The sequence below is a fragment of the Pocillopora damicornis genome, chromosome 10, assembly GCF_964200805.1.
Source record: "Pocillopora damicornis chromosome 10, jaPocDami1.2, whole genome shotgun sequence".
NCBI lineage: Eukaryota > Metazoa > Cnidaria > Anthozoa > Scleractinia > Pocilloporidae > Pocillopora > Pocillopora damicornis.
Window position 1 is genome coordinate 1654299 of NC_142679.1, and position 22807 is coordinate 1677105.

At 36.6% G+C, this 22807-nt stretch overlaps 1 protein-coding gene across 3 annotated transcripts; it reads left to right on the top strand.

The window, feature by feature from the left end:
* Positions 1-832: 832 nt before the first annotated feature.
* LOC113667688 (small G protein signaling modulator 3 homolog) lies at positions 833-22807 on the top strand. Of its 3 annotated transcripts, none has more exons than XM_027183548.2 (31): positions 833-1015; positions 7921-8111; positions 8666-8729; positions 9104-9237; positions 9405-9482; positions 9637-9696; positions 9995-10051; positions 10352-10486; positions 10799-10915; positions 11475-11615; positions 11900-11983; positions 12151-12246; positions 12731-12862; positions 12967-13021; positions 13453-13503; positions 13832-13902; positions 14223-14290; positions 14520-14607; positions 14914-14968; positions 15498-15547; positions 15637-15695; positions 15858-15951; positions 16431-16501; positions 16977-17025; positions 17106-17162; positions 17625-17653; positions 17809-17871; positions 18025-18084; positions 18496-18559; positions 19757-19793; positions 20710-22807. In XM_027183548.2, the coding sequence occupies exons 1-31, from the start codon at positions 940-942 to the stop codon at positions 20781-20783; spliced, it is 2460 nt and encodes an 819-aa protein (XP_027039349.2). In that variant the 5' UTR covers positions 833-939; the 3' UTR covers positions 20784-22807. The 3 variants fall into 3 exon arrangements, with proteins under 3 accessions (XP_027039349.2, XP_089041188.1, XP_089041187.1); XM_089185061.1 differs by lacking the exon at positions 833-1015 and adding an exon at positions 6960-7141; XM_089185062.1 differs by lacking the exons at positions 833-1015; positions 19757-19793 and adding an exon at positions 6958-7141 and having other exon boundaries at positions 18496-18560.

Consider the following 22807-nt stretch of genomic DNA (forward strand, 5'->3'; position numbering starts at 1 on the left):
GGATAATTAAGTGTTGTTAACTGAGTTGATAACGTTTACTGGCCACCATAAGGAGTTAAAAAGCTGAATTTTTTAGCGTTAGCCCTTTGCTCTGACAAAGGGCTAGCACTCGAAACGTCAGCTTTTAAACTCTTTACAGGGCCAATTTACATTATCTACTCAGTTGATAGCAATACTAAATTACTCTGTTCTACTCTCCCACAGACACTGCACCACAGTTTCTTTATAAACTTACCCCTTTATCCAACTGAGTATAATCTTGTGGTGACCAGGTGAATTGCAATTTTGAAGGTTATTTTCTATGTTCATTTATCATTGTTTACTTTTATAGAGTTTTTTCATCTTTTTAGAGTATGTTCTGAATATTTTCTCTTAAACTAGAATCCTAAAAAGCAATGGAGAGTAACTGCAAGAAGGATCATTGCTTTCACACATTTTGAAGTTAGATTTATTTCTCTGCATTTACCAAGAAAAGAAACTTAGATCTAACATTAGATATTTCATCCGCGATTTTAGGAAATGTTGCATGACAAAGATCGCAGAAGAGATTATATTGCACCTGCCTGTTAACAATTTCCTCTTTTTTAGCACTAAACATATATTTTTAATTAGATCAAATCTTCTGAAAGAAAATTGTCTTCCATCTCGGAAAGATTGAACTAGTTTTTCTTAAATTTGAAAGGTTATTTTAAACCGGCATTTTACTGATCTATTACCGCTCGTGATTTTGTGTGTGCGTTGATCACTTTCGAACTTAGAATAGACAGAAGCCACGTAAACAGCGAGATGAAGTTGTTTTCTCCTGACGCAAAGCTGATTGGCTGAATCTACTGACGTCATGTTGGTGTTCCATTTAGCGCCGCCATTTTGAACATGGTAGTGTTTTGGTCCTGTGAGAGTTGTCATAATCCTGTCTTTTTCTGCGGTTTTACTTGAAATATGGAGTTGACCAGGCAGGTTTTTAGTAGCAGTGACAGGAAGTCGACCGATGGATACAGCATGTACAACATAAAAGGTAGGTGGGCAAGACTTGTTTGTATTCTGTAACGGTCGTAGCTTCCTTCAAATTCCAAGCGATACCTTTGTTCACTCGATCATATGGAGCGATAAATAAATTATGACAAAGCCAAGCGAAGATCAAAAAATCTTTCCAGGCGTGAAGTATGAATTTTACGAACTTTACTAGATCGATAATATTGTAAAAATGCAGCTAAGGAGATAAATTATTGCGTAGACTGCTTGGGTGATTTTAATATTGACACTCGTTTGACAACACACAGATTTAGCCGGACATTCGTTGTTGCCAGAGGCACCGTCAGTAATTGTTCTGTTTCACGAGAGTATTGTATTTTTCCAATAGCGGTTTTCCTCAAAGTTAGGTTGTTTTGTTGTTCAACGGATTTGACTCTCGCAACAAGGAAGTACATACATGCACGTACTAAAGCACTGAGGTTTATCTCTTATTAAATTATAACTCTATTAACTAAATATTCAGTCGCTAGTTGAGAGCTCGTGTACATGAAGGAGGCAATCTAATATTTCACTCACTGATTGAGTCATGTTATTGAAGGAAAAAATAGTTTTCAATCTTTTTTAAATCGGAAGCACGTGTACACCAATTCTTAGCTCAATTATCCAACTTTCAGAATCAGTAGATATCAGTTAATGTAATTAACCACACAAATATTTGTTGAGGATTCATAAAAGAATTACTATGCCTCTCCAGTAACTTCTAACTACCAATGTAAATGCAATATCACACATTCTTAAGGATAGCACTTGACTGTCAAACACGCTCAAAATATTGTCCCTCCTGATATTACATTTTCTTGTGTTATTATTGTACGATTTCACGATATGTATTAAAGTTAACATGGCAACCAGATGGATAATAAGACATGGTTTGATGCTACTCTGGTGTAAAGATTTAGTGAGTGTAATTGAATAGTTACAATTCATAGACCCGATGTTTCGACACTCCTGTTTAGTGCCTTCATGACTGTGATCATGAGTATATTGGACAGACCAAATGTCAGTTTGGTACACATTTGAAAGAGCATAAAAAAGTGGTCTTCTTTTGCAAAAAAGAAAATACAGCTTTATCGGAGCACATATGCCTAACCAACCATACAATTGGGTGGGATAAGTCTAAAATTATCCCCACTAACAGCGCCTTTGTTTGGAAGCGTGGCATATCAACTCCACCCACGCTCCTTTAAATCGTGATGATGGCAGCTTACTTCCTGACACCTATTTACACTTCATTGAAAAAAGGGCAGCTAATTAGTGAGCACAGAAAAGGACCTCTTGATGTAGCGTTTAGTTCAAGAAATTTTTTTTTGTGAAGCAGACTAGAGTTTTTGGGGTTGATGAATAAGAAAATTTTGTTGTAATCATTTGTATAAATGTAAATGGAGCATCTGGATGCCTTGGTTATTAAATTTCACTAAATATACAAATATAAATTCACAATAGAGCTGAACCCAGTGAGGGCTGGCACAATATACATGCAGCTGCTATACACTTGCAGGGTTTGAGCCAGGCCGCGCCATTGCGCCAATCCCGCACTGCAATTGAAATTGACCCTTAAAAAAACGGTCAAGGGGACAATTTGTCCCCTTCAAAATTTAGGGGAAAAACTCGAAAGGAAGCACACACAAAGAGTTTTATCTCGGTACAGAAATTGCAAGCTAAAACAGAACATGGAAAGTATATTTTCTTGCACGTTTAAAGTTCATTCTAAAGTCATGTTTCAGTCACAATTTACTGAACATGTATGTCTCATGCTCAACCAAGCGTGGTGAACGCACGCGGCAATCTTTACTACGCTTTTCACAAACATGCGAACTCAAAAGTTCAAAAGCCGCCTTCACAATTACATTTTTTGCTGCCCTCAATCATAATTACGATCACAAGCAACAAACCTTGAAACACAGAAACACACGAAATGGATTGAAATCCACCAATCACAAATCACAAACCATGACCTTTTGAACCCGTGAAAGTAAAGTTTTGTTTCCTAAGAGTTCCGTTAAGATGATTGACGGCAGCGAAAAACGCAATCGTCAGTTGGCTTTTGAACTTCAAAATTCGCATGTTTGTGAAAAGCGCAGTGACATGTCACATCGAAAACGTGTTCGAACATTAGAAAGCTTTTTTGCTCGCAATCGAAGCCAGAGTGAATCAGAGAAAAATGACACAGAAGAAGAACAGTGTATTAATCAGGAAGAAACGAATGAGGATCGAAGGAAACCAAAAAAATCACAAACTTTCCTGAAAACTTGGTTGCGAGATCACACATGGTTGCGCTATGAAAAAGAGGCGATGTTCTGCTATTTTTGTCGGAAATCTAAGAAGACAAACCCCTTTGCAACGGCAGAAGGGTGTACAAATTTTAGAACCTCAACTCTGCAGCAACTCTTTTCTACAGCCCTTGATGTTTGGGCTAGAACCAACTGAAGAATTAGTACATTTACGTTTATGAAAGGAATTGAAGTTTACAAGGCAATGCCGGGACGAGATTCTGCTGTGTAATGTTTTGAAGTATAAAGCATAGTCATTGATCCTCTGTTTAAATATGACGAGAAAAAGAAATTTGACATCAATAACAACTTTTCTTTTTTGTATCACTTTTCTTGTATTACAAGTCTTACAAGGATCAGGTAAAAAAAATGTTTTTGTCGGCTTGCCTGTATGAATGTAAAAAAAGAAAATGTCGAATAAAAATTAATTTGTATGTCCCCCTAAAAATGAAAATGTCCTCCAAAATTTTTGCTAAGGGGACAAATTGTCCCCCAGTGATCAAATACTAGCTCAAACCCTGCACTTGAAAACAATCACAAAGAATGTTACTCTTTTATTTGAAATATATCCTATCCAAAAGAAGAGCTTATTATGTAAAAAAAAAAAAAAAAAAAAAAAAAAAATTGGTCAAAGCAGTCATAGTTGGCCCCTTTACCTTTGTCTTGCTATGCCACGAGATACACTTGGCTTTTACATTCTTTTTCTATCCACTGCAATTTGTTGGGAGAGTTCTCACCCCTTTTACTCCCCAACACGTGTATGCAAGTTCCCTTTACTGTTCTCTACATCCATTTCCCATGATACTGACTCAAAAACTGCTTCTAATATGATTCTCAATCTGAAATTCGAATATGTGCAATATTTGTTGTGATAGAAAGGTAAAGAAAAGTCTAGTGTGGACAACTTCTTATGTAATTAATCAGCTTTAAATACTAGTAACTTTTCAAAACCCTTTGGTCTGAGACTGTCATCTTTCCATTTAGAAAGCAGATCAATCAAGGTTCTTTAAATTCAATTCAGGTGTTTACAATTACTAAATTTATTAGTTCTTGAAGAAATTGTTTAAATGTGTTTTTTGTTATGTTATATAGAGTTACTGTAGTACCAGAACTTAGTTTGAGTTATATATTGTAGAAAACTGTTTTTTGTTTCCTAGCTTATGGATCTTATTTCAAACAAAATTTGTGTTGGCTTGATATACTTAGATAAGTTGAAATACTGAAGGATATGTCTGTTGTTATAAATGAAAATCTCAATATCATTTTTCTCATCGACTGGGTTTTCCTCTATGACACCCACAGACATTTCATAGGTATACAAAGTTGTTGATCCTTTTGGAGGCTGGTATAAATTTCACTCCTAGCAATGTTTTAAAATGTTGTTCCATTGAGAGTCTTGTAGATATGATCCTAGTTTAGCCTTCCTTCTAAAAGACCAAATGCTATTGTGTTATCTATGATTAGCATGTGGCTGGTTTTAATTTATTCACAATAATTTGCCCTTGGCTAGCAGTGTAACTGACAAATTCAAATGAAGCCATAGTGACTTTAAGTGTTGACTGAATTCTGTTTTTCTATATTGGAAAAGCTACAAGATCTGAAAATCCTGTTGTTGTTGATTGATATTTTCCATGTTAAAATTATTGCAACCATTCAACACGTGCTGTTTTGAGTATGATCCGCATTTAGATTTGAATGCAGTGCTTGCGAAAAGACGACGTAAGTAAACATACACATATCAGGATTGAATTTTTATGATATTTGGATTACCAGTTTTTAATTTTCTTTTTGATAAAAATTGTTTGATACAAATGCAAGCTTCTCTGAAAAATCCTTGATCTATGTGTTTTAATAACTGATAAATCTTAAGTCTGTGAGTAATAATAAATATTATTTGTCTCATTTTAGAAGTGAAAAAATGTTTCAAAAGGATAGTATTTAAGTTTATATGCTGTCAAATCAGGGGATGCATGGATTTTAATAGCATTGGTTGAAATCTTTGATATAAATTCATGGGTGAATTTTAAAAGAAAAAAATGTTGCTAACTTCCTTTAAGCCAGGGTAACACTCCTGCCAGTGGATTATTTGTGCATGTATTAATTTGTTTGATTTGATTTTATTTAATATTTCATCTGTGAGTGAATTTAAGCTGCATTTTAAAATTGTGTGAGTTTTTAGATCGTACTTGAATTATAGGATTATAGGAGATGCTCTAAACATTTATGCTTTAAATGGTATAAAAATTGTTTGCCATAGTAACCAAAATTATTTCCTAGAATGCTTTTGTTTGGAAAACTTACCAGTTTATTGAGCACTGGCTATGGTTATATTTATTGTGTGGCTTTCTTTTCATCAAATAGGATTTAGACACAACTATGTTCAAAGACTACTTAACTGAGATACAAAAAGATCAGCAGCGTTTTATTGGAAAGTTCTCTAAGTTTCTTCTCGTACATGGATCATAATTCATGGTTTCATAAATTAGAACTCTTTGCAGGGATCTACTGAACATGTATTTCATTGTGTGGGGGTCTCTGCATTTTTGAAAGTGTCTTCTAAGAGTGCGGTCTTGTGTTTTTAATGTTTCAGGAATGTCTATGAACTGAACATTACATAGCTACTTAAGGAAACAATATATTTTCTCTTCGTGGTACCTTTAGCTCCCTCTTGAGCCAATCAATCCGAGTTATAGGAAATTGTGGTAAAGGTAAAGAATCTGATCCCACTGACAAATCAGCCCACACACCACCAACACACTACCAATGCGTCAGTCGACACACTATCAACACGTCGGCTGACACACTACCAACACATTGGTAAGATCAAATGTATCGGTAGAAATCTAAATCACTGCCATTTTGAGAATGTAACACAACGCGCCGGTAAGATCTAACACATAATACTAACCTCGCAGGAAAAGAAATCTAAATCACTGCCGTTTTGAGAACGAAACATGACACATTAGTAAGATTGAAGATTTACATAAATAAGGTCCAAACAAAGTCACTGATGCAGTAAGTTGTAAAATAGAAGGATAAACAGTGGCCAAGACGACTGCCGACCATCGGCTGACGGGTGGGTTGAATTCTTTACCTTTACTGAAATTGTTTTAAAGGATTTTGTTTTAGTTATTTCAGATTCTTAGTTCAAAAGCTACTATGACTGAGTGTGGTATGCTTTGCTTTCTGTTAGTGTCTGTTTGGTGACAAAAATCTATTCCAAAGTCTCCACTTGGCAGATGGTTGAACACAATATGAATTGAAAATTAATTTAACTTGTGACTGAAATTGACTTGGAATCTTTTGCTGTAAGTTGCCTTTTATGGAAGTATTAGATAATTTTGCATTACCAGTTTTACAGTGTAGCCATTTTGTGAACTAAAACATTGTGTCTGCACATTGTTTGTCAATGATGGTGAAAAATCTGAAGAACAAAAGCTTGGTTTGTTTTCACAACAAATAGCAGCTGAGAGATGTTCTTTTTCTGTTTAAATAAAGCAACACTATCAGGTATTGCCTCATCAATGATTTGAAAGATTAAAAGAGAAAATTGATAAGTAAAATAATAGCACAGTTTTGCTTTCCCTCAGTTCAGGAAAATAATTGTGTTTTATGAGAGATTTATGGATATTTTTTATCAGTTGCGTGAATATGTGATGGTGAATGAACATGTAGGTCTCAGAATAATGCTCTTTAGTGTTCAATCATGGCTGGTCAATGTATATTTAGTTTTTGTCCCAGCTGGTTGGGAATCATTGCCTGGAGATCTGCAATCAAAGTTGAGATCTATGCAGCAAGCTGCAAGGGGAATTTTAAAATCTGTATGAAAAACATTCTTGGTAAGCATATATTAAACAAGTAATAATAATATCAAATACATACCTAAATCAATTTGTTTCCTCCAGGTTTTTACTGCTCCATTAGAAAGAATATGTTAATTTTTGTGAACTGAAGGCTGGGATCAAAAGTTTAGATGGATGAATGCCACGAAAATACTAGAATTTGTCAAAGACTACGTACAAGTAAAATTTTTATTTAATAATGATTTGCCTTCAAAAAGGTTTTAGGAATTAAGAATTTGCTCTTACACATGTTAACTTAATTAAGATGCACACATACAAAGTGTGACTTAGGAGGACAGTACAAAATTGATGTTTGTATTTTTTTATTGTTGTTGTGTATTTTAATTAGACCATTATCCAAAAGGGGAGATGATTGAATTTTTGTTGTCGTGAAAGACTTGTAATGGAATAGTTACATTCCTTGAATTTGCATTATAGCTCAGCAAGTAACCTTGAATTCAAACTCAGCTGCTGGAGTGTGCCTTGTAATCTAGTTGTGTATGCTGATTATTTAAGTGGATGCAGTTAAGCACTAAACTGCTATGTTGAAAATGCCCTAAAAAAATTGGTTCAGTTGTCAGATTTGGGTTCATGGAGAGACGAAGCACTTGGAAAGCTAGAGTTTCTCTGACCTGTGTCTGGAGCAACTCTTGTTATCTCTCATGTTTTTATGAACCAATTTTTTTTAAAGGTAACCCCCTCCCCCCACCCCAAAAAAAAGAAAAAAAAAAAAAAAGACCTGAACTTCAGTGTATCCATTGTATTTTTGTACCTAGCTCCCACCCTGAGTGAAGATGAAGATGATGATGCTGTCCATGATAACACCCTTGCTTGGGATGACTCCTCCATCCATGTTGCCACTGGTGGTACTCCAATTACAGGCTCTTTTGTGCCAGCTATTGGTGGTCCATTCTCTGCTCTCACACCGAGTATGTGGCCACAGGACCTACTGTCAAGAATTCAGCAGGTAATTGTATCTCACAACTGCAACTGCAACTGCAACTTTCCTCTAAAACAAAAAATATGATTATTCTTATTAAATTAACTAGGTTCACATGATGAAAGTGTAATGCTAAAGGTGTTGCTGTCACTTTCTCTCTTTAATCAGTTCTTTTCTTCAACTCAACTGGAACATAAATTGATGATGGTGAACAGTTTAAACAAGAAATTTTTACAAAAAAAAGGATCCTTGCAAAAACATCAGATATAATTTTTTCCTCTTACAGAAGTACTTATTCAAAGCATGAAAGTTTTCATAAATCTTCCTATACTGATATAGAGTTGTATTGATCCTGTAACATGCTACTGTGTATGTGAATGATACTTTACTTGATGATTGATTTGATTCTTGTTAGGACCTTTTTTTTAATATGATCAACCCATTTTTTCTCATTACCTTAAGTTTTCCAGGCTTAATTGTGCAGGTCATATTGAGAGGGTTCCAAAGTAGAAGTTTCATCTTTTTTTATATCATCTTGGTGTTTTTTTGTTTTTGTTTTTTTGTTTTGGTGTACCTTACAGACAGAAGATGCAGGAGGTCGTCCAACTGGAGATTATGATGAATTTGGGTTTATGGTTGATGGAGGTAAGTTCTTCTAGTGGCATCATGGTTTACTTCTTTGTTCTTTAAAGCTCAGGGACAGAAGGAGACAAGTGGTTGGGACTTGCATTACTTAGGAAGAGATGACAGTCTCAATTTGCTTGTTTTAATATTGAATTTTTATGAAATTCTGTAACTCTACTGCAAGGTTTTGCTCTAAAAAAATTAACACTAGTTTAGATTAATGTAGTTATTGATGTGGCTTGTCTGAATGATTTGGATGCAATAAAAATTGAACAGTTTGTTGCAGAAACCTGGTTTGCCAATATATGGCCCCACATTTCATGTCCAGGCAATCAATAATATATTTTTATTTGAAACATTGTGTTGATCATTTTTGATATAATGCTTTATTACAGATTTAGAATTTGAACACAAAGATCCAGATCCAGGTAGTTTTGTGACAAGTGAGGATGAGGGACTTAGACTTAAATGGACAGCTTTCTTGGAGTTCACACAAAATCAAGATGTTGGTGAAATGACTTGGGACAAGGTAAATGTTAATCAAATCTCATGTGGATTATTTAATTCTAATTATTAGACAATCATCTTTGTTGGTTATATAAATTTAAAATGTATTCATAATGAAATTAGCACACATATGCTCAATTTTTCTTTCATCCTTGCACTTGTTATTTTCTCACTATAATTTTTTACTAGGTTTCTCCAAGTTTTCCTCATTCAGACAAGTTACGAGAGCTAGTTTATCTTGGAATTCCCCACAGCATGAGAGCTCCAGTGAGTAAAAACTAAAAAATTAAAATTTATATGCATTATAACTCTTCCATTGATTAACCAACTTCAGCTGTACAAGTCATTCACAGAAGTTGAAGATGAGTAAGTGGGATCTCTACTAATGTTGATAACATCAGTCACTGGTACTCTTTTCTAGATCTGGATGAGAATATCTGGAGCCTTACAGAAGAAAATTAGCAGTGATTTTACTTACAAGGTGAGTTTCTGAATTACCTGTTCCATATTTTTTTGTAAATTAAACTGTTTAAAGAATTCTTTATCTGTTGCTAAGGTGTTATAACATGCAGGTACAAACCTTCCCCATGTTGTATCATTTACAGGTACATTGTATGGTAAACAATTTAGAATTCACAACTCATTGTACCTTTGCATGTACAAGTATATGATGTGCAGTATATTGTTTAGTTTGTTTTTTTTTCTTTTGTAAATATTTGCTACCATATTTGTAAGTTGCACAGTGCATGGTTGACTCTCTTTTTCCTGGATTCTCTCAGCAAATTGTAAGGGCAAGTGCAGATGAAAATTCTTTGACAGCCAAACAAATTGAAAAGGTGAGCTAGTGTTTTATGTTTGATTTTCCTTTTTATCCCAGGTGTGAACTTTGAAGACAGTAATGGCCCTAAGTGTTGTACACTGTTTGTACATTGTACAGAAGCATTGTCCACTCTTGTCATTTTGTAGAATTAAAATGGCCCAATACATACTTGTGAGTTGATGAATACTATACATGTATGTTGATTATTGGAAGTATTATTCAGAACAAATTATTTGATCTAATCATCAAATGGGATATAAAATGTAACTTTGTATCTATTTTAAAAGTTAGTAAAGTATAAATTGTGTCTGTGCAGGACTTGCTGCGAACCATGCCAAACAATGCATGTTTTTCAACACCAACCAGTACCGGACTTCTACGGCTCAGAAGGATTCTTAGGTCCCTGGCTTGGTTATACACTGACATTGGCTATTGTCAAGGAATGGGCATGGTAAGTTTTAGTTTGGCTGTCAAATATCTTCCTGCATGTACAATGTACTAGTTGCTATGATATGCATGTATTATAAGATAATTTTCCTAAGCAGCAAACTTAATGCTGTGGTCCTGTTTTTAAAACACCACAAATGCAGCATGATCCCCACACGATAAGCACCTTCCAACATTTCTTGACCATGCAAATTATTTTTTGTTTCTGGAAATGGTAATTGGATAGTGGGATCATCACTGAAAAGGACTGTTGTTGGCAATATTCACTTTAACTTGCTATATATATATTTTTTGATGTACCTTTCTTTCTTTCTAGATTGTTGCATCCCTGTTACTCTTTGTGGAGGAAGAAGATGCGTTTTGGTTGATGTGCACTATAGTTGAGGATCTTGTACCTACATCATATTATTCAAGCACTTTAATTGGTGTACAGGTGATAATCTCTTTGAGAGAGCCATTATAAAATTGTAATACAATGTAAATCAAATTTAAGTGTAGCTCTGTCCAGATTATTTAGGACAAACTTTTGAAGGGCTTTTCTCATTTAAAATACTGATTATGAAAGGCACTAGGGAACTATAAAATGATATCAAAATGATACCTGTAGTAAAATATTGGCCATTCAGAACAAACAGGAATATCACCAGGAGTCAATATGAACCAAAAGGAAATAAAGGAATGAACCTGCCTCAGGAAAAAGATGATTGACCTAGATTAGTTATTCATCAGATTGGTTGAGGAGTTGGCCAAGGTTTTCTTGTTAAGTCAGTATGCACATACCACATGTAAATAAAACCTATGTAATCTCAGGTTTCTGACAATGGTCAGTTGAAAATTTCTCTAAGGCTCAAAAGTGACTTCATATTATCAAGGCTGGTATTGTGCACATGGTAAATTATTGCTACCATAAGTTTTGTCTTAACTATAAGAGTTGCAGAGCTGTAAGTTTGAAAATTAAACACAAGTCCTACAATTGTTATTGATGTATCTAGGCTGATCAGAGAGTTCTGCGGCAGCTGATTGTCAGTTACCTTCCACCATTGGATGAACAGTTAAAGGAGCACGACATTGAGTTGTCACTGATTACACTTCACTGGTTCTTGACAGCATTTGCTAGTGTTGTACACACTAAGGTACAGAAATGATATCATTAATCATTAAAAAATAGAGGGCTATAAATAACCACTTCACCATTAAACTCCCATCAGTGACCAAGACATTAAATTGTTAATAATGTGAAGTACTATTGTGCCATCCAGTTGTCTTGTTAAGTTACAATGTAGGTCTCATTTTCCAAAAATTAAAAATTAAATGGTACATAGCTACATACAAGGCAATTATTATTGATAGTCGTATACATGTACAGCTGCAATTAATTAATGGTTTGTTTATTTTTGCATCACCCATTTAATTGCAGATCCTGTTAAGGGTTTGGGATATTTTCTTGTATGAAGGCTCAGTGACATTGTTCAGAATCACTCTTGGTATGCTGAAAATGAAGGTATGATCTAACTCTAGACCAAAGTTGAATTTACTCTGTTACTGTGTATGTAAGTCTGGTAAAGAATGAGAGATTTCAATGCAATTTCTGATCTGCTGTAAAAAATAATTACTTCAGGTGCACTTAAAATCGAGTTTTAATGTCTTGATTAAATTATTTTTGTGCAGGAAGATATCATTTTAAAGCTGGACAATTCAGCGCAGATCTTCAACACACTCTCTGATATACCAGGTGATGTCAAGGATGCAGATGAGCTGTTAGAGGTACATGTGCTTGATTTCTGTTTCTAACGTCGAACTCGACAACAACATACGTGTGTGGCTCTATCATCTTGACCCTTTACACCCTAACATCAGTATGCATATTCTCCATACTGTTCTCTGTACATTTCCTAAGGTGCTGACAAGGAGAACGTGTCCAAAAATCAAAGGCTTCTTTATTAGGTTATCATTTCCTTTATTCTCGTGACTGTTTTGTGTCGTTCAGGGGTGATATTGTAAAGACAAATTAGATACTGGTCACTCTCAATTTGCCTTGTTTTAGTGGCCTAGTAGGCGCTCGTTGTAATTGATCTAGGCCGGCACCCGAGCGATGAGTCACGGGCGAGGGATGTGTCTTAGCCTATTTCGTGCGTGTGACTTGATTTCTCACTGAGTGCCTGATACGCAGGTTTTTAGTTTGCACATGATAAGAAATGTTATTTTCACTTTGTATTATTAAAAGTAAGTCGTTGTTTTAAATTTTTAGGCTGCAAACAAAGCTTCTGCCTCGCTGACAGATGTCATCCTAGAGACACACAGAAAAAAACACATGGCTTTCCTCATGGCTGACCTTGGGGTTCTGATGGATAAGGAGTCTGGAAAACAAATGTCCAGAGATGTAAGACAAGTTGTTTTAGTGGTGTAAGACATTGGATTGAAGTAGAATAACGTTGCAATTATGTTCACCCAGACAACAAACTATATATTTTTCTTTATTTGCAGCGGCTTCAAAAACGCACCATAGCTCCGCCAAGAACTTTCTTTAGTCTGCTCTTTGGTGAGTTAACAAAGAGACAAAGGTTTGCCACTGTATATTTACGCTATGACTTGTATGTATTTTTAATGGGATGAGTTAGGAAATTTAGAAAATGAGTCTTGTCAGTGGCAGCCATGATTGGTGTCATGAGAACTTGTGAACTGCTGAAACATCGCAAAGTGTTTGAAGTGAGAAGGCTGAAAACCCAAGCATAGTTGAACCAGGATTGAAAGAATTATCACTCATCTAGAGAGGAGAGTACATGTTATTGTGATAATTTATTAGAGCGCGACGGACATATCAAGACTGTCGCGAAGCAAAATCATTGCAGTCCTAGTGAATTATGGACACTCAGTTCAAAACTACTTTATGAAACAAAACTTCTGTTTTCATATACCAAAACTGATATCTTTCTTTACTTAATGGAGCGTTCATTTTCGTGTTCCTTTCAGGAAGAGGTGGTGGTGTTAGCTTGCAGAAGGCTAAAAATATCAGACAGACAGGTAAGTAACTTCAAACAACCGAAACAGGAGACTCAGACTGTTAGATATGTTGCAACCATAAGTTGGTGATTTATTGTAGGATAATGACGGTAGTAAGTAAATCTTTGAAAGCTGACGTTTCAAAAGTAAGCTCTTTGCGAGAGCAAATTGTTATAATGCAGGTGGTGAGAGAGCCTTTTGTGGCTTGTTTTCATGTCTCATTTGAGACGTCTTTTGAAATCCTTCGCCTGATTTTAATTGGATGTATCTCACATCACCCTTCGTGTTATGCGAAATATATGAGGCAACCATTCGCTGATTTTTATGCGAAGCTGTTTTGTCTTTGCAGAATTAGTAGCAGATTTGAGGGAAGCTATTCTCCAAATAGCCAGACATTTCGATGCTATTGATCCCAAGAAGGTGAGGACTTTATGTTAGAATTCCTCTCGTTCAAGGCCGAAGAATTCAAGATTCACTCAGCGCGCAAAGAGATTTTCAGATTCAATCTCAGTTTTTCATGGAGCGTCTAAAGTAATCCGCGATTGCATTGGTTTTGTTTTTCTTGTCCTTTTGATTGGTTTAGAGGACTTACGCCACCTTTTCAGCCAATACCGATTGTGACCTGGTGAATTTCTTTTTTTTTTCCCGTGGGGGGAGGGGGAGGGGGAGGGGGAGGGGGAGGGGGTTGAGGCGGTTTCGCTTCCATCTTCTCAACTTGGATTGTTTGTGATTGCTTCCAGGGCCTGGAAGTTGACTATTCAATGGAAAGTCACGCAAGAGACCATGAGAGGTTCATCAACGTAGCGAGGTATTCATAGCAATGTAGTGTCTTAACCATATTTGGGTAAAAGTCACGTGATATGGTTTTGTTAAAGATTGGTTACGAAACGATTAGAAAGAGTTGTAACCCGGAGTGTGTGATAAAGAATAGAAGGAAGGGTATATTGGCGACACAGATAAGATACTTTGGAAGAGATTTCTTTGTAAGTAGGGTGTCAAGGTATGGTAACATTCTTTGCACCTTTTTTTTGTCGAAGGAATCGGCGCAGAAGAGCGAAAGCTCTATTGGACTTTGAAAGACATGATGACGACGAATTGGGATTCCGGAAAAATGACATCGTTACGGTACGTAGTGTCACAACAATAAAATTTTTCCATAAGCTATTTCCGATGATGTAAGAGGTGACTGTTCCTGGAAAAGGTGTTGTTATGCCCCTTTCCGCCAGGGGTCCATGGTTATGCTCCCATAGAAAAAAAATGAAATCTAGGAGTTTGGAAATGTAATTTCCAGTGTTCTGCGCATCAAAAGAGCGCTTGCAGACTAAACAGTTAGGTGTGAGAGGCCTTGGCAGTGGTTTGACTGCTACTTTAATAGAAAACCTTGCTATACGCTGGATCGCTATTAAAATTGTTATCTTTTTTTCATTTTAGATAATTTCACAGAAAGACGAACACTGTTGGGTTGGTGAATTGAATGGTCTGAGAGGTGAGGCAAATGGTCGTGCAATCATACAAACAGAATGAAATCATTATTACAGTGTGGGATGGATTGCGAGAAGCTTTCTTCCTGCAAGTTCCTGTACAGCTAGATAGCGAGAGAGTGTCTTTTTGATCCTTTCACTCTTAAGATCTCGATATCCACTCTCCTCTCTGTCTTCAATATATCCCTTGTAATTGTAGCTGTGAGAATTTGTTGTCCAATCAAACAATATTTCCCTGTTGATAGGTTACTATGTGTACAATCTTCTCATCACTTGTCTGGTTGATAATGTATTGACATTGTATGGCGAAATCGCTCATTGGTCAGTCTTGGGAGTGGAACGGTTAAGGCTTGGTGTTCGAAGGACTTTGCTGTAATTCAAAAAGCGAGCTTATTTGCTGAAAAGGAGAGAAGGGGTAGTGAGTCAAGTTTACTCAAGAGGTCCTTCAAATATTTATCGCAGTTTGTTAAAAGTGTGGTTAGAAATACTGTATGTGCATTTGTGGATCCCCTGTCATATCTTTTGCTATTTCAGGTTGGTTCCCTGCAAAATTTGTTGAGATTTTGGACGAAAGAAGTAAAGAGGTAGGTGTCTTGATCTTTAGGTAAAGTTTAAACGTTGATAATTTTCCTCGAAGGTTTCAACTTTTTTCTTTCTCTATCTACCGATGTAGTACTCAACTGCCGGAGACGATTCGGTGTCTGAAACTGTAACAGATCTCGTCAGAGGCGGGTAAGTAAGTCATAAAAGGAAACGCCAAACTATTTCCAACTGCGTGCATAAAAATAAGCCGTCTGTAACAAACGCAACTGAATGACAAAAGCGGGTAATCCTTACATACAATAAATTGATTCCGGAATTTCCAATACAATATATTCTCTTCATACATGGCAGGTTATGTCCCGCAATGAAGTCGATATTCCTGCACGGCATGAGGAAGCCGTCCATTCTTGGGGGACCGTGTCATCCATGGCTCTTTGTTGAAGAGGTGAGTGGTGCCTTGTCTCAGCTCTCTTTCTCTGCCTTTGTATGTTTTTTTTTCATGGGGATGGTGCCCTGATAAAGAGCTTTTGGATGTAGTGTCATGAACGGAAATTCTAAATGGTGTCAATGGCCAGTTAGAGAAAGTAGGTTTAGTTTTGCACCTAATTTATTTAGATGGTGGCGGGAGTTCCTACTAATTCCCAGAGTGAAGTTAAGCAAAAGTAGTCCAATCACCCAATTGATAATTCTTACGAGCTTCGAGTGTTTTTTCCCGTCAGGATTTGCGGTATATTTACAATACCCAAGAAATTCTTTGAGACTTGTTCCTGAGGAGAACAAATGGGAAAATTTGACAAAGTTTTGCCTCTCTGATACCTCGCCAAATGCCGAAGTTTTGCTGCGGTTATTTTGCGTTTTGATGTTCAATAATTTTCTTTAAGATAATTTTGTATGGCCAAGCTAATTTTGTTATTTTTATATCAGGCCAGCCAGCGTGAAGTAGACCGAGATTTCCAATCTGTGTACTCCAGACTGGTGTTGTGTAAGACTTTTAGGTTGGTGGAGAATGCTTGGAATGCTGCTTTTTGCCTTAACCCTTGAACCCCTAAGAGTGACTAACATCTAATTTCTCCTTACAATATCACTCCTGAATCACTCATTTATGTTGCAAGAAGAAAGGAAATGATCCTCAACTAAAGGAACTGTCAGTTGTTATGCAAATTCTCCTTGTCAGTGCTTCAGGAAATGTGCGGAGAACAGTAAGGAGAATATACATGCTGATGTCAGTGTGTAAAGGGTTAATAATCAAATAAAGTTACGGATATTTATTGAAAATATAAACCCTAAATTGACTATCTTACTGTATATAAAAGAAGCATTGGTGTACTTAGATTTTTTCATCTTCCAATGTAAGTACATTATCACAAATGCGATCACAATGCGGGTGATGAAAAACATCAGTGTAAACACGGAGATCATGTAGTCCTGTTTTCTCGCTTTGAATAGTGTACTTGTTATATCTTATGGCAGATTAGACGAAGATGGAAAGGTTCTTTCACCTGAGGAAATTCTATACAGAGTAAGTGCTGATCGATACTTCATTATTTATCTTATGATCACTGTATGTACAATTATATGTTCTTTTTCATTGCAACGTAGGCTGTGCAGTCAATAAATATGAGTCATGATGCAGCAAATTCACAGATGGACATTAAGGTAGAGCAGTTTTGTTTTGAAATTCTCTTTTAAAGATAAAAATGTTTCTTGTGCCTATAAAGGTACAGAAACACGAGAACAGGATTTTGGTAGAATTCCTTAGATCACGCTGAAGCCACAGTTAAGGGCTCGAGCTACGGTCGACTCGATTGAAACAGAGCAAACGTTGTGGCTTTTTTCTTTTCTGTCAAGATTGTGGAAAAAAAAAGAAAAAATATTAGTTTATTAATCGCGTTTCAGAACGTGGTATCTTTGCGCGCATGATCGGCGCAACTCAATAGAAAACTTGCTCGTAGTCTGTAAACTTTGCATAGAGCGTTTTATTAAACAGAATTAAACTAAAAAATGCTTCTCTCGTAGGTCTGTTTCACAATCCTTACTTGACAAACTAAGAAGGCCCTGAGTATTTTTATTGTTGAACTCACCTACATGTAGTTTTTTTCTCCTTTATTCTTTTTGCAGTTCCGGTCTCTAATCTGCTATGGTCTGAAGTGAGTAATTCTTTCAACAATTATAATTTCCCTCTGGTTGTATTCCTCCTCCGCAGAACAGCTGTCGAGGAAATAGTTCAAATATTTTGTTTAAATAATTTATGAGGTGTTATGAAGACGGTGATATGAATTCAGTGTTTTTCTATTTATAACAGCGAACAATGTCTTCACCTGTGGCTAGAGACGCTGTGTGCCTGTGAAGAGGTCGTAGGAAAGTGGTACGTAAACTGCCTCTTAGTAACAGCCTGAATGTTTGGTTATCTTTAGGTGACAGTCATTGTTGTCACGCTACAAATTAGATCGGACACATGGCTACTGCCCTTTGGTCAACGTTTTTGGTATCGTATTAACGTTTTACCTTTTTTTTCTAGGTATCATCCTTGGTCATTTCTTCGAAGTCCAGGCTGGGTGCAAATCAAATGCGAACTAAGGTAATAGTAAATGATACTTTTATACGAGAAGTTATGACACCCTTTATTTTTTTCCACTCTCTGACCTTTTAACCTACCAAGTAATCTGTATCGAGTATGTAGGCTCCAAGTATTACAAGTCTACAACACGTAGCATATTACTCGCTTTTATTCTCTCTTTCAGTTAGTACATGCGTTATTATTGGTCAAATTTCACTCTAAAACTTGCTAAATTTAAAAGTTTGTTTGAATTGAAACCTTCCCCTCCCCCCTTTAGTTTAACCTTGAGATACAATGAATATGTTACTAACCTTGTTTTCTCGTTTTATCCGATCGCATTTATGACCCTCAACTCCTACGTGATCAAAAAGGAACATCCGCACACTTTTCGTTACTGAGTGGTAATGAGTAGATTTGTTTTGTTTTCTTCAGAACACTTGCATCCTTCGCATTCAATCTGAATATCGATTGGGAGCTTACTAGTGAACGTAAAACTGTAAGTACTGTTTCCCTCTTGTTCCTTTTTTAGAACGTTTGTCAATTCAACAGTCAAGTAATTCGGGATTATGCCGGTTCACTTCACACCGCGTTGGAATTTGCATCAAAAGCTTGTACCACCCTCACCACTGAGATTAAAAACTAAACCATTCTCTACTGGGCCGCATGTTTGCTTTGTGTTCATATCCATAAGTGCTTCTACTGTTACTTATCGTTTAACCTTGCGCCTTAAAATCCTTTTACATCCTAGTGATTGTATTAACCTTTTAACTCTCATGAGTGACCAAGACAGAATTTCTCCTTACAATATCAATATAATATCGAACAGACAAGTGACGAGAATAAAGAAAATCTTAATTAGGGGATTATTAGTTCTTCTAATACCAAATTCTCCAAACTAACATCACAAGAACTATATGGCAGACAGTAAGGAGAATTACTGATGAGATCTTGGGAATTAAATGATTAATACTGTTCGATGTGTTGATTATATTTCACATTGTGATTTAGGTGAGATAATTTTCTTCTAAACCACGCAGTTTCTCGTAGTTTTTAGAGTCACAGAGTTTCCGATCGATCTTTTCTTGCAATTGTTGCAACTTTTGTTTCTGCTAACTTCAGTTTGGGACCCGATTTTATTTGTGTTTGTCTTCGTCTGCATGCCAGTGGTCACTAGAACTCGATGTCATTAAAACTAAATGTGGATTGGTGGACCCTCTCTTTCACCTTGTAGGGTAACAAGTTAGCATCGTACCTTTAAGAGCTTTTGTTGCAAGGGGAGAGAAGGTGGGGGTGGGGGGGGGAGGGGTTGAGGGCGAGGAAGGTGAAGGGGATTCTCGTGCTTTTCAGGGATTTTTGATTGGGGACTTCAATCAGTGCTTCAGGTGTTATGGTACCCCATAGGATATTATGCCGGATAAAATATCCACAAGAATTGCATGTCGCTCAGGAATTGGTACCTCTTTGAAAATGTAGGACTTCCCTTACAACCGCACGATTTACTGCCTCACTAAAAATTACGAAGTCCTTAAGGGGGCATGTACAATTGAGTTATCCTTGCCCTTGCGGCGCCTGTATCACCGTGCAATAGGGATTTCCGAAGGAATTAATATTATGGCAATCCTTTGGTTTACCTAATGAAACTATTGCTTTGAACCTCAAGGATACATGTATTAAACTGTGTGTTTCATACCAGGTTGTGGAGGGGTACGCGCAGCAAAAGAAATTGCAGGTTAGATGTTTTGGTTCTGATTGACGATGTCTTGGTGTTGCCTATTTGACGTGGTTCCTTTCAATATGATGTATGGGAACACTGGCTTCATCTGTCTGCAGACATGCTCTTTTTCCTAATTAGGACCAAATTTGGTCCGCCTCGGGTCCACGCCATGTTTTTATCATGGCTCTTACAATCCCTGCTCTTTTTCCTTTTAACTTGGACTTTCCTCTTTATTGTAATCGCTGAGTTTGCCATTCAAGTCATTTTCATTGGCGTTTGCATGCTTAGTGACCTCTACTCTTTCTACATTAATAGCTAGGCTCTTGTGCGAGAGAGAGTTGGGACTGATTTATGCAATTAAATTAGTTGATGTTATTTCTGTGTGGGATTCATTATGCGTTTAGAGGCGAGCATAAAAACTTGAAGGCTCTACCTTCTATTTGAAGGCACGATATCGGCAAAAGATTGTGATCATGTGATCGACCAGAACCTTCATTCCAATTGTTTTTCTTTTTTCCAACGATTCTAATCATGTTTTCTCACAAAGTGCTTTTCTCTTTTTCATTTCTCTTTGTTTCGATGCATCGGGAATCCGTAGGAGGTGAGTACTTTTCCTTATTCTGCTTTTAAGATTGAATTTCATCCTGTATTTCGTGAAAAGGTCTGTTGTCGAAGGGGAGCGGAAGTGATCAAAACAGCAAACTGGGAAACAATGACGGAAGTAGAAATAAAGCAAAACAAAAGTAAAACAATCATGTTGTGTGGTCCTGAGGTTAGAGAACGAATGAACGCTCAGGTTGTCAAAGTCTCGGTCACTGTCAATGACAACAGCCATTTTCAGTAATACTCTCAACCGGACGATTTTTATACAGTTAACCGGGGCCTGTCACTCACAGGTTTAAACGTTTTTTTTATATGTAATGCTCGCCCGCAGGTAACCCAGCCCATGAAGGATGGAGTACGAGACATGTTGGTTAAACATCATTTGTTTAGCTGGGATCTTTGAAGGTGTTCGCCAAGTACATCAGCAGAAAATAAGTCTCGCGCCAGGAGAGCGTGTTCAAGCGAAGTTAGTTACTTAAAATGTTTTTCTTTTGTGATTGTGGCTCAGATTTTAAGGACTAAGGCATGGTATTTTTTTTACAAGCAAGTTGTGAATTGTTTCTTTTGTTGTACATAGTCTGCTTGTGTTAACCCTTTAAGTTCATAGATCTGATGAGCAATTCTCATTTTTAATTGCCTTAAATTTTGTTATCAGTTCAGAGAATTTGGTGTTATATTATGGCAACATACATACGTTTGCCGAATCTCATCGCCTGTTCAGGTTGATAATGAATTGGTATCCTGAGAAGAAATTGTATATTGATCACTTTTGTGAGTTAAGAGGTAAACAACACTAGAGAATTAACAGGATAGCACAGTCATGTTCAAATATAAGGTTATTAAACTCGCTTCGATGGTGCTCTCTTGGCAAGAGATGAATGAAGCAAGCCTGATGGTTAAAGAACTGTCCCGCTCTATTCTGGTGGGAAGGTGGTGTTAGTTGTGACACGGTCGCAAAAATTGTTTAAGTTAAAAAAACACAAGAGAAAATATTGTAAAAGATGTTTGTAAATTAAGGCTATAGTATACACACTCTCATTTAAATGAGTTTGAAGGTTACGTGTTACAAGATGCGTTTCGTGACGACCTTAATGAAGCTCCTAGAGCGTTGCATAATAGTGATGTTAATTTTATTTATGGCACCAGTAATCTTAGGAAAAACTGTCAAAGGAGATTTATTGTTATATAGTTTTGGACGGCTTCGGCGTACTTGAATGCTCTAGTACAGTGGGCGGAAGCCTTTTGCATACGAGAGTGCTGGTTGCATATTTGCTTCAGTCTAATTGTACCTCAAAAGGTGTCGAAGTAACACAGTAAGTTTTGTTATTTTGAATCCATGAAATCGCAGGATGGTATTGAAAGTTCCGTAACTTGATTCAAAGGAAATTGGATTCCCTGTGGTTATGAAATTGATATTCTTGGCGTGAATGCTGAGGTGATAAATCCTTGTTTGGGGATCAAATCTTCTGTTGAATTACGACAGGGTGTATGTGATATTAATGGTGCAGTTTTAATGTCACAACGTGCTCCCATTAAGGGGGCATATTTTTTGATTATATTTTTATGTTAATGGAAACGAAAAAAGTAAGGTTGAAAGATAGTTACTTATTAAAACTAGTAGTTGATAGCCTGTAAATGTCAGAGAACTGGTCACTTCATTATCCGCTTTAAAGTTTGGGTTACACCTGCAACAAATTTACCCTCTGTTTTAATTTGCCTGCCTTTGACAAATAGGTTTGTGTCTCTGGTCCATGTGTAATCTCGAGATAAAGTTCTGAACCTACTGAAATAGTAGATAAACAAGACAATTGACTAGAATCCGTTCTTAGTACTTATTTTTTTTAATAATCAGTAATCCAACAATATAACGACGAATCTCTAAGGAACTACGGTTAGCATTCTCTTTTTTGAGACTTTATTTATATGTGATATTCAGTATTCTGCGTACGTGTGGAGGGACCACCATTTATCGCCAGGGGGGGAGAGGGAACCAGTCGTAGCTAACAGAGCATAAAAGAAGGCTACAGGAAATTGACTGCCAATGAGGCAGGTGGGGGTGGCTATTAATAATATTACAGAGCCTTGTCGGGGGGGGGGGGGGGGGAGACAAACCAGGTAAATATTACCGCGACGAAAACGAAATCCTACGAATCCCCATCCCTCCCTGGCGACAAATAATGAGCGGCCCCAAACCAGAATAATATGAAACCTGTCTACTATACTGAACATATTAAAGTAAATATTAGTGTGAGATCTGAAAAAGAAATCTAGGTAATTTGATGACGAAGAATGATAAGAAAAGCAACTATTTTGAATTGTAGAAATAACTTTATTTAACTGCAATGCTAAGTAATTAAGTAATACTTTAGAGACACATTGTGTTAGGATGTGAAATCGACACCTGCCATTAAAGGAACGTCGAACGGT

Bases quoted from the DNA above. Each gene is read 5' to 3' on its own strand.
- LOC113667688 (XM_089185061.1), top strand. From the start codon at position 7,009: ATGGCTGGTCAATGTATATTTAGTTTTTGTCCCAGCTGGTTGGGAATC. The intron at 10,052-10,351 runs GTGAGCTAGTGT...GTGTCTGTGCAG, and splicing joins CAGCCAAACAAATTGAAAAG to GACTTGCTGCGAACCATGCC. The intron at 19,794-20,709 runs TTAGATGTTTTG...ATGCTCGCCCGC, and splicing joins GCAGCAAAAGAAATTGCAGG to AGGTAACCCAGCCCATGAAG.